General features: G+C 40.3%; 1 protein-coding gene across 9 annotated transcripts in view; it reads right to left on the bottom strand.

Moving 5' to 3' along the window:
* ATG7 (autophagy related 7) overlaps nt 1–12,625 on the bottom strand; it is a 243,773-nt gene that overhangs the window by 180,285 nt on the left and 50,863 nt on the right. For all 9 annotated transcript variants that reach the window (XM_004738540.3, XM_004738542.3, XM_013054599.2 and 6 more), the window contains 4 exons: nt 10,467–10,625; nt 4,188–4,382; nt 2,512–2,715; nt 648–763 (listed from right to left, as the gene is read on the bottom strand). In XM_004738540.3, coding sequence (XP_004738597.2) covers nt 648–763; nt 2,512–2,715; nt 4,188–4,382; nt 10,467–10,625 — 674 coding nt within the window. The remainder of the gene's footprint in view (nt 1–647; nt 764–2,511; nt 2,716–4,187; nt 4,383–10,466; nt 10,626–12,625) is intronic.

The following is a 12,625-nucleotide window of genomic DNA, read 5'->3' as shown; positions in this document are numbered from 1 at the left end:
CATGATAATAGGAGTTAGAATCAATGGGTGAGTCTTCCAAGAAAGCTCTTTAAAAGGGAGCAGCCTCAACTGAGCTGACAGGTGTTCTCAACTTTAACACAGAAGAAGTACTGGAGGTGGAGGTGGCAAGCATAAGGAAGAAAAGCTGACAGTATCTGGGAGAATGGTAAGAAGGAAAACTTCAGTCCCGATGGCCTAACAAAGCTTTTGTACCAACTCTGGATTGCCTGCCTCTAGGCTTCTTGCTGCATAAGCAAAATAAACTCCCATTTGGTCAATTCACCGAGGATGTTACATAAAGCCCAATGCAATTTCTATCACATGTGATTCATGTATTGCCTTGCAAATGTTCAGGGCTAAGGAGATCAAAACCTACTAACAGAATAAAAGCATGAAGGTCCCTAAGATCTCCACCAAAATGTTTATTTTTCCTTTTCATCAGTTACCAAATAACTCTAGGAGAGTTCAGTTCCAAAAGGATGCAGAGACAGAGCCCCAAAGATCACAAAATAAGCTCCCCCAGGCCAAAGAATCAGACTGGGTTTTTCAACCTTGTATTTTTGAAGAAAAAAATTCTCAGAAGAGTCAGGCTGAGAAAAGGCCAAGCTGTCTTTGTTTAAATGACCATCTCTACAGAGTAAACTCACCCTTCTGGATGCTGCAAAACAGAAACCATCAATTCCACGGCCAGGGCTCCTGCAATCATGGCCAGTCCTGGGCGGCTCACAGTACACTGCTGGTCCAAGGTCCGGTCTCTGGTTGACTAGAGGAAAAATCATTGATGTGTGCTCAAAGTTTCAGTCCACTCAACTGTGCTGTCTGAAGCAGTGATTAGAACAGTGCCTAGCATAAGGTAAGCACTATATAATAGTGCTTACTATCGTCCGCCTCCATGTTAAAGCTACATAAGATAACCAGACACTTGCTCACTGTGGGCAAAGAACATTCAGCCTCAAATAAGATCACTTCTTGGAAGTACCAAGAAAAACAAAATATACAACTTAGGTAACGAAATGAGGTAATTTGCTAAAAGGGAATAACAGTAATGAACAAATCAAAGATTGGGTCCTAGCTGCCCCATATATGGAGTTTTGTCACGTTCTCTTTTAACGGATTCAAATCAACCCCACTGTGCTTGGTAACTGAGGAACACACAGAAAGGAATAATCTTCTGAATAATGCAAATGATTCTGCCCTGCCATTCTAACAAAGCCAATGCCTCAGAGTGCCTGTGGTGTGGGGTAATTTGCCTTTTCTGCAGTCCTCAGCTCCTGTGTGCCTCTCATAGTGTGGACATCATGTCACACTGAGTGTGATTTTTGGGCTGAAATACAAGTATTTTTGCTACAACATGGCTCCAAACACAAGCCCTCATTAGTGCAACAAAAGAAATTCTAATCTTCCAACTTTAGGCAAGTTAATAGGTTGTTAAGGTTGATTTTGACTCTGAAATTTTCACCTTATGAACAGATACAACTTTGTTGCAACTGACTCTTAATCCTACTTCTTGGTAATGATGAAGTAAGAGGATGAGCTGTATATTATAACACCTCTGATGAAGATCATCAAGTCATCCTTCTTCACATGGAGAATATTTATCTTTTTTTCTTTATACAGGAAGGCCATAAAAGCCAGTCATCCAAAAGAGGTAGGAATTATTAAGGAACATGTTTTTAAAGAAGGGGAAAACGAAGGGAAGCATAAAGAAACACCTATGCTTTGTTTCACCAGAAGGGATTATCTGTTCTGATAAAAGACCATTCCTACAGACTGTGCCTTGTGTGGTGGCTTTAACGCCACAGAATCTTACATTTGCACAGTGTACTGCCTGCTGTTCAGAGCACTTTCACATTTGACCCACCTTGCACTATGAGCAATCAGGTTAAAGTATTCTCCCCTCTCCTACTGGTAAAATAAGAGACACCCAGATAAATCTGAATTTGAGATAGACAACGAATATTATTTTAATATGAGCAGGTCTTGAATATTGCATGGGACAAATTCATACTAAAATATTATTCACTTGAAATTCAAAGTTAACTGGGAATCCTGTATTTTCACTTGCTAAATCTGACAATCTTATGGGACTCGGCCCCATTCTGCAGACGCATGGGCAGTCTATGAGTGTTATTTGGAATCACCCCACAAGGCAGTGTCCAAGCCTGGACTGGAATCCGGGTCTTCAAACCCCTCACTTGATGCTGTCTTCAGTGATACAAGCACAGGAAACAGTGCTGAGTGCTGCCAGGGACCAATCTATCCTGCAGTTTCCCTGCTGAGCTTTCCACAAAAATGGTTGGTCACTGCGTTTAAGCTGGTGAACAAGAAGAGCTGTGCACAGTTTATAACACCAATCAAGGCTCGTGGGGAGATAATGTCACTCCCAAATTAGAGAATTCTTCTATTTGTTTAAAGACAGTATTTAAATAGTCACAAAAGAGCTGGGTCTCTTTGCCCCAGTGGGCAAGACAGTTGTAGGAAATACCTGGAAGCACAAAGAAATCTACTTACGTCTCCTGGAGCCACCACATCATTGCAGAAATAGCAGCCAAGTTTGTAGCCAGGGATGTTGGCAAAAAGTGATGAGCCCAGGAGGTCAGTAGGTGCCACAAGGTGACCAGAACACAAGTCCCCAGCTCCCTGCTGCTTAGGTTTCTTCAAGCCATGTCTCATGACAACAAATGTGTCAAATCCCAAGGCAGCATTGATGACCAGCTGTGGATTTCAAGGAATAAAAGTCTAGAGTTAATAGACACTTACATTTTAAGCATGGCTAATTTCATATTTGGTCAACTTTTAAAATTTATTTTATAAATATGTGCATTTGAATGTAATTAGAGTCTAGAAGCCAATGTTAGTAAAAGCTACCCAATACTGAGGATTTGCCTGACCAGTGATTATCACTAATCATCTACTTTGGTTTCATTTAGAAGTCCCAGATGAGGATATTTACAGTTTTATATATCCTATTTACAGATAAGGATAATGAAAGTCAGAGTAGTTACTTCTATAACTTGCCCAGGGTCACTTAGCTGTTAAGAGGTAAATGTATAAAACCAAGTTTTGAGAGTTCTCAGTCACATTCTTTCCACCATTGTGCTATCATCTGCCATGTCTACACACATTTTTTTTTAAAAAAGATTTCATTTGAGAGAGAGAGAGAGAGCAGAGTGAGAGCGAGTGACTGAGAGAGAATACACGACAAGCTGGGGAGAGGGGGCAGAGAGAGAGAGAGAGAGAGAGAAGCAGGCTCCTCCCTGAGCAGGGAGCTAGCCATGGGGCTTAATCCCAGGAGACTGGGAATCATGACCTGGGCTGAAGGCTTAACTGACTGAGCCACCCAGGGGCCCTAACAGACATTTTTTTTTTTTCATAATAGCTTCACTGAGACATAACTGACACACTATAATTCAACCTTCACAGAGATTTTTTAAGGACACTTTTTTTCTCATTTATATTAGAATTTCTCTTAGTTGTAATTTAACTTATTCTCCTAAATTTCTGGTTATATGGGAAGTTCACCAGAAAAAAAAAATCACTCACAATCTCATGGCTCAAACACTTACTACTAATAGTTTTGGGTATTTCTTCCTGTTGTTTTCACGCTTTCTCTTTCCTTGCCCCCTCTTTCTCCCTTCTTCTTGCGTCCTCCCCACCCTCTTGCTAAACAGATGTAAATGTTTATATATTTACAGATATAAACAATTCTTATTAAATGTATACAGTATCATATCTTGCTTTTTTAACATAATGTGATATATTCCATGTTAAGTCTTTGAGAACATAATTGTGCACAGTTGCATAGTATTCCAACACATTTATGTATTGTGATTTATTTAACCATTTATTTAACCATTCCATACTGTTGGCCCTTGAAACTGTCACTGACCAAAAAGTAATAAATGAGACAGTCCTTGTCCTTTTGGAGCTTACATTTTATTTTAAGTAGAATATCCCCTCTAGAAGACGTCAAAGGGTTGCTGTGAAAATTAAACAGAAGAAACCTATTATACTAGATGGTGGTGTATGAGACAAAGACACCGTCCGCCAGCGGAAGCCTTTTGACACCATGTCACTAGGTCATTTGCCAGCACATCTCTCTTCTGGAGGGAAGGCAGATCTCCCTCCAGGTAATGGCACATCAAGTCACAACCAGACACAAGAGCCCCAAGATCCACACAATCTACCTTTCTTTTGCTCGCAGCAATGATGGCAGGGAGCCACCGGCTCTCTCTGGTGTCCATCAACAGGAAAATGACATCATGGCTTTCAATAAGCTGCTCCAGTTGCTCCACATCCCTGCGGGCTTGCTCCAGGGTGACGCTAGAAAAGTTCACAGGGTGTCCAGGCATCGGGATGCTCATGTTGAACCCTCTGGCATTCTGGGGAAACACCCAGATATACAGATGTCTGAAGCAAACATATAGGTTATATCTTAGAGCCCATTTCTCCCCATAGCTACAAGCATGCATGCGTGGTCACTTGCAACCAGAAATTTCTCTGTGCATGATTTTGCTGCTTGTCCCTTTTGCTACCTGTTCCCTGTACCTTCTTTACCTCTACATTCTAGATTATCTTGTTCTGTCATCTCAGGGTCCCTGGGCCTGGATAAAGCAGCAAACAGAGACATACAGATCCTAGTTCCAAAGAAGGAGGTAAGTACTTCCCTTTGACGCAAGGAGGACACTGAAGAAAACTGTAACTTTGGTTTTTCCTATAATCTGAGGACAGGAACCTCTATGAAAATGCCCTGTGCCTGCTCAGGTCCTCTGTCCAGTTGTCTCTCCCTACTGGTTCCCAAAATGCCTCCCGCCACCATTTCCTTAGTGTTTAACATCTCCAAATAGGATCACATAAGATTAGAATGACTGATAGTTATGCTTTAATCTTAGAGGTATATGCACTTTAAAAAAGCTCTCTAAACCAAAAAACTCTCTAACTTACAATAAGAAAATCTACTTAGGAGCATACAGATTTTTTTTTTTTTGGAGGGGACAGAAGGGGGATGAACTATAGCAGAGTGTGGTCCTCAAATGGAACTTCATTCCTTGTCCAAAGTTGTCAGGTGGCCAGGATTCTCTTCAAGTGTGCGGACTCAGGAGTTTTCATAGGGGCTTTAGAACAGCTCTGTAATTTACCACTGGTCCCCTGAAGGCCCCACGGTGTCTTGGCAGATTAACAGTGAGTCACATATAGGTGTCAATGAAGCCAGGGATATTAACTGTCCACAGAAAAGGAAGTGTTCTAGAATCACAAACTGCACCCTTAACTCCCTGCATAAGGCTGGCTACAGGGAGGAGTGTGAAATCATTAGCTTTCTCATTCATTTCCCAAAACCTGTCACCTACCAGAAGAACAGCTGAGGGTGGGGAGGGAGGACAGAATAAATAGGTCCTTTTACAAAGCAAAAAAAAATTTTTTTGTGGATTGTAGCTCTGTTCTTCTTATCTTAAACTTTAAACCTAATCTCCAGGATTCAAGGAAGAGACAAACAATACTAACAAAAGCAGTGATATTTAAAAGAATGAAAAAAAGTTGTAGGCAAAATAGGAAAAGACGCCAGACAGAAAGGACTTCAGAAAGAGGGTTCAAAACAAGTCCATTTTAACAACGAGAACACTACAGAGGCAGCTATCTGGACCTCATTAATTAATTAACTCATTAAGCATTTTGCATCTACCAGGTACCAAATACTATAGTAAACAATAGCAGAGACTACAGTAATGTTATTACCTTATTGTCTTATTACAATTGGCAAAGCATTTTAATTGGTGGTAGCTTGATCCAAAAAAGGTATTATTTAGGTATATTAATGACACCAAGATTAAAGCATAACTACTCAACACCAATTCGGATCTTTTCAGTAATACAGATCCATACCCACTTCACTGACCTCCATAATCCTCTGCTTGCTAAAACTTCAGCCAGTAAGCCTACTCAGGACTGGCTCTCAGCCCACCATTTAGATTCACATACCTAAGGCTGGAATTCAGCAAGTTTCAACATGGCAGTTTTCAACCTTGGCTACACATCAGAACCACCTAGAGAGGTTTTAAAATTCCTAATGCCTAGGCTTTTCCCCAGACTATTTAAATCGGAATTTCTGAGAGTGGGCCCTACCATCAATATTTTCTAAAACTCTCCAGATGATTCAAATGTATAGCCAGGGTGAAAGTTCACAGAAAGTATAACACACAGATTTCAGTTGGGTGTATTTCAACAAACTACATATTAACCACTGCATACACCCAGCAAGACATAGGACACTTCCATCACCCTTGAATATGCTTGTGTGCCCCTTCCCAGTCAATTCACACCGTTCCCATCCCCACTGGGACAACTGCTGTTGCAACCACTTTTTAAAACCCTAGATTAGTTTTGCCTATTTTAGAACCTCATATAAATGGTATCCCGCAGTCTATACCTGTTGATGTTTGGCTTTTTTTGCCCAGCATAATGCTTTCGAGGTCCATCCATATTAGTAAAGTATCAAGAGTTTGTTCCTTTTTGCTGTATGAAAATACCTCAATTTTTTACTTAATGTCTCACTGACCACTATTTGGGTTATTTCTAAATTTTGGCTATTATGAATAAATCCATTATGGAAATTCTTCTGTAAGTGTTTTAGAGTATGTATGTTTTCATTTCCTTTAGATAAACATCTACGAGTGGGATTTCTGGGTTTAGGTTAGTTTAGTTTCATGAAAACCTGCCAGACTGATTTATAAAATGGTTGTTTGAGCAGTAGACCAAGAGCTCTGGTTGCTCCCCAGCCTGACAACATTTATCCCTGTCAGTCTTTTTAACTTGAGCCACTTTAGTGGGCATATCTTCATGGTTTTAATTCCTGTTTCCCTGAGACCACGGATGTTGAGCATTTTTGTGTGTGCACTGGCCATTTATAGGTCTTCACTATGAAATAAATGCCTGCAGAAGTCTTTGGCCCCTTTAAGAAAAATCCTTGTCTGTCCTTTTATTATTGAGTGTGGTAGAGGTTGTTTATGGATTTTGTTTAATAGCTGTTTGCCAAGTAGACATAGCCTGAATGTTTTCTGGGTTTTGGCCAGACTTTTCACTCTCTTAATGGAACTGATTGGGAAGCAGGAGTTTCAGGTTTTGATGAAGTTAAGTCCAAGTTATCCATTTTTTCACTTACGGTCAGTATTTCCTGGGCCCTAGGAAACCTCTGTGTATCACAAGAACACTGTACTACTTTCTCCTGGAAGCTCGGTAGTTCAGCTTTTATGCTTAGTTCTGAACTTACTGGAGTGTCATCTAAGGGCTTAGGGTGCTCCATGAGGGCAATCCATTCTGGATAGGTGGGATTCCAATGTCTTCCAGCCTTGGGGGAACTCTGGAATCTCCACTCTCACAGCAGATAGTAGTGCTTTTTTGCCCAGACTCACAAAGTCACGACCTGAGCTCATGTAGCTTGATCTGGTCAAGGACTCAAGGTGCCGCCCAGACTACTTCTCTGCTCAGCTCCCATGTCTGATACTCTGTCCTGTGCATTCCAGCTCCCTTAGCTGCTCTGAACTTGGATGTTAGTTTCCTCAGCTCATCAAGCCCAGGAACAGCTCCCTGGGCTCCTCATGGGCTCTGGCATGAGCCAGAAAGTTCCTCTATGCAATGGGCTGGGACAAACATTTTTTATTTCCTTTTTGTCTAGGACCATTGTCTTTCCATTGTTCATTGACTGGAAAGAGTCAATTTATGTATTTTACCCAGCTGCATAATTGTTTATGGCAGGAGAACTGGTCCAATAATAGTTACTCATCAGAGTTAAAAACAGACGTCCAGAGTTGGGTTTTAAAAGCTCTATGGTGGTTCCACAATCCTATATTATATTGTCTTGTCTTAGAAAAGGGAACTTCACATAGTTATTTGACTTATTAATGATCAGGTTTTTTCCTATTCAGTTAATTCAACCCCAGGATTACACAGGGTATTTGCAGTAGAATAGTTCTTTCCATGTCTTGTTCACTTAAGACATTTCTGCAGTCTGGTATGAGGAAGGTGATGAGTAAGTATTTATTCAAGCAAAAAAAAAAAAACACCACACCGAACATACAAAGAAAGCACCATAAGCCCGAGTAACCTGTAAGTGAAATTATGATGGACTGCACCAGGACTTAAATGGATTCTGCACATCATCTATTATTTTTTTATAAGGTAGGAAGGATAAAACTGTAACAGACCTGGTTCCTGGCCTCAAGGACTGAATAACCTAGTAAGGAAAGCAAAGTAGCACAATGTAAGTGCCAAGGAAGATGTTTGACCTGGTGGGCTAATGATTTCAAGAAAAGGTAAACTTGATCTCAAATGTCCAGCAAGAGTCAACCCTAGCTTTGGCCCTACCTTCTACCCCAGGGCCTTTCTCTGTATTCCCTGACCTCCACTCTTCAGCTTCCCTGGTTTTCCTTGGTGCCACAGAAGCGCTGTGCTGCCTCCTGACCTCTGGCATTTGTACAGACAGCTCTGATACCCTTCATTTAGCTGATCCCCACTCATCCTGCAGGACTTAGCCTCCTCAAGGGAGTCTAACTTAGGTCAGGCTACCTGGCAAACATCCTCACAGCAACTGAGCTCCTGGTTCATGCACTTACTACAATTATAACTATTTATGAAATCAGTTATTGACCATGCTCCCCCTCTGGACTACAATAGCCCCATGCAGGGAAGACGGAACTTTGTTTTGTTCTCCAGTCTCTAGCACACAGAAGGCCTTAAATATTTAATGACTAAGTAAAAGAATAACTGAACAAATAAATAGGGAGGACTGCACTGGATCACAGAAACATTTGGACAAGGAAAAATTTCAGGCAACTAGTAGCAGAGGTCAGCTTCAAAGCCAGGTCTGTCTGGGCCCTGAGGGGAATTTGTAACACTTTCCAGTCACAGACTGGATTATTCTTCCGAACTATGCACTGCCTCTCACTAATAGAATTAAATGTCTTCATCCTTTGCCACATGACTTTGTAGGACCTCCCACTAGGAAGGCGGAGGAGTTTGTCCAACTCCACTGACCTTGGGCGTGGCCTTGTGACTGGCTTTGGCAAGGGAATGGAGAATGCTGCACTGTGTCACTGGTGAGCTGAGACTTGGGTCTAAGTTTTTACCAATCCTTTTACACTTCCACCTTCTACCGTAAGAAGAGCATGACACAGAAGACTGCTGCTCCCTGAACCTAGATTTTAAAACAATGACACATGGCACAGACTGGAACTTGACTTAAAACCTGGAGTCCAGCCTAGCCCAGCAGCTAAGCCACAGCCAATCTGCAGACCTGTGAATGTGAAATAAATGCTTATAATAGTAAGGCAGAGATGTGAGGATTGTGTGGTATGCAATAATGTAGCAGAAACCTAGCTAATATGATGGGGTTGTAACATTCTAATTTCTTTTGGCATCAAGGTCCTAGCTGGGGACACAGCTGGTATTCATCAATAGTCTTAAATTAAACCCAATAGATGATGTTCCTCTGGATCACTGGTAAAATGGACAAACAACATTGCTCTTTTAAAGCAAGAACTAAAATGAATAGGGGCACCTGGGTGGCTCAGTGGGTTGAAGCCTCTGCCTTTGGCTCAGGTCATGATCCCAGGGTCCTGGGATTGAGCCCTGCATTGGGCTCTCTGCTAGGCCGGGAGCCTGCTTCCTCCTCTCTCTCCGCCTGACTCTGCCTTCTTGTGACCTCTGCCTGTCAAATAAAATCTTAAAAAAAAAAAAAATTTATAAGAACTAAAATGAATAAATCTAAGACTGAGTGATTAAACAGAAAAACCTTGAGAAAGGGGTTTTTTGTTTGTTTTGTTTTGTTTTTAAGCTAGCACTGAGAACCTCTAATGCCACTTTAAGTGTTAGCAGATGCTTTGGAGACATCTAACCTAACTTCTGTCAGATAAACTGATTAAGCATGCAAGATGCACATTTTCTTTTATGGATGATCTTTAAAAAAAAAAAAAAACCAAAAAAAACCCTGCCAGGATTTTGAATCAAATGAACCGAACAAGCTTGTCTCTTACTATCTGGTATTTTCAAAGTAAACAATGCAACTCAAAAACAAGAAAACAGCTTGAGTAAAAAGCTAAATATTTAGCCAGATACTCCTTCTGCACAGACTACATTCAATTTAGTTTCATAAGCCTGTACTAAGTAAGTAACAAGTATTCTGGTGATGAAGAAAGAATATCTAATACCTGAGCTACCAAGAATCCCCTTGGACTAAGGAAGTATATAAAAATATGCCAAATTTTGGGGGGCAGTATTTTGCCAATATTCCCACATTCCTTAACTTAGATTCAGATAATGCTTTAAAACTTACAAAAACTTTTCATAAGTGCTTCATTTATAAACTTGGCCATATAATGGAGTCCTGGGTAGTAAGTGACAAACATCCATTCCCCAAGATTAATCCGAGAAGCTACAGGAGACAAGCTCTGACGTTCCCAAACAGCATCACGTACCACTCCAGGAAATATTTTCTGAAGCCGGTCTGCTGCAGCCAGGGCCTTGGGCTTACCACCTGCTAGGCAATCTTCAAATTCATAGAGAGGCTGCCTCACAGGATTGGAGTAGGAGATATTGGCGTTGTCCACAAATGTGATGTGTCTGACGCCCCAACCCTGCATGGAAACAAGAGATCAGGGTGTGTTTCTGATGAACATGTCACGGAATGTCTCTCTTTAAGGTATTGCTTGGGGGTAGCTTGGGAACCTCAAATACAGGAAACTTCAGAAAATGAATTGTGCAAATTCAGTTTTTGATCCACAGAGGGTCAACTTCCTTTAAAAGATAATATAATTATATACCTGGTGCCTGGCTTCCTGCAGTAATGAGACTAAGAAATGTCAGGATGGGTCTGAATAATAACTCATTATTTTTGACAGTGGCACCAGAGGAAGATCTGGAGGTGAGTCCCATAAGAATTGTCTATGTTGCTGTCTTAAAAGGATTAGTGATAAGCCCCTAAATGTCCTTGCTTTCCCTTAATGAATAATTAAGTATAAATAACAGCTCACATTAAAACTCACTTAAAGCCTGAATTAACTCCTCAGAAAAATAACTTAGAGTTATTCCCCGTCGTATAACGTCAAAGAAGATTTTGTACTACTTCTTCGAGATGTAAAGGCCTTATTAATATTCAGTAATCCACCAGACAATTCTATATTCTCAGAAATAGTTTGCACGATTTCATATACTTCAATTATAACTCCTAGAAAGTCTTATAGAACCACACAATTTTGAAGTGAGATGGAATCTCTAATATCCTTAGTCCAATTATTTCATTCTACAGAGATGGCAAGAGTAGCCCGGAAATCATTTAAGGTCATAGATCTGGTTAATGGTTGGGAAGGAATGAAATCTAGAGTTGCAACCAAATGAAGATGCCTACTTTTTGAAGAGTGAGGTGCAGTGTGTGTATTTTAGCAGATCATAAGAAAGCATAGTGATCTAAGAGCAGCCCTGCTATGACTGGCTACAAAGCTGATTCTGCTCTCTCTCTTATGTCAATATCTTTCCATTAGGGATTCAGAAACTCAATTAGACTGATGGTTCCAAGGGCACAGTCAACAGAAATCCAAGATTTATTTTCAGGGTTGAGAAGGACAGGCCAGTATCCATCCTTTCAAAAGTATAGTTTAGGTTATCTGTTTTGAAAGCCCACTAGTAAACTTTGGTCTACTCACCCAGTTTGGTAAGTGACTTACCAGCAAAGCAGTCTACCATGGAGGCAGAATAAAGTTATGGGAAATATAAAAGTCACTTGTGCTTGGTTTGGGGACATTTATTTCTGAAGTATTTTTACCTTCCTTAAAGCAATGCTGAGTGGACAGCAAGGAAGACAGTCTGGGAAGATGCTGGGCAGTGGGAAGAAAGCCAGGTAAATTACAAACAGACCACAGGTTAGCCACCTGCAGGCGGGTATTTGCTTCTGGGTTTTTGGAATGCTACACAGTTTAAATGGCTAACCTGCCAAGATTAAAGAAAACTGTAACACTTGATGCTGGTGAGGATGTGGTGATGAAAAGCTATTGTACTGGATGAGAATGTAAAATGATGTAATTTTTCTGGAAAACAATTTAGCAATATGTTTCTAGAATCTTTCAAATGTTCCTATCTTCTGGTCTATTTGCAGCAATCTATCCTCAGTAAATGCTTCCAGCAATTTATCCGAGGAAGTAACCGGAAATATTAACAAAAATGTTCCACAACATAATTTACAGTTGTAAAATACTGGAAACAATGTTACCATCTACCACTAGGGGAATGTCTCAGAACAGTATATTTCATCATTTAAGAAGGCATATTCTATAGTCATTAAAAATGCCTGACAGGCATCATTTTTAATTACATGAGAAAGTGTTACAATGTTAATATATGAAAGCAAGGGGAATTATTATAAATAAGATTTTTTAAATATATATTTAACAAACATTGAAGGAAATAAGTGAAAAACTGGTAGGAAAATGGGTGTCTTCTTTTCCTGCTTTATAACTTTTGACACTTTACAAATTTTCTACAGTAGCTTTCCACTGACTTTATAATTTTTAAAAATGTTAAGAAAACCTAAGCACCTAATTCTGGAAGCCAGGTAAAGAACAATAAAATAAATTCCACAAAA

The sequence above is a fragment of the Mustela putorius genome, unplaced genomic scaffold (assembly GCF_011764305.1).
Source record: "Mustela putorius furo isolate JIRA1106 unplaced genomic scaffold, ASM1176430v1.1 tig00003850_pilon_pilon_pilon, whole genome shotgun sequence".
Classification (NCBI taxonomy): Eukaryota; Metazoa; Chordata; class Mammalia; order Carnivora; family Mustelidae; genus Mustela; species Mustela putorius.
The sequence above is the reverse complement of the archived record's forward strand: the minus strand, read 5'-3'. Positions and strand labels throughout refer to the sequence as shown.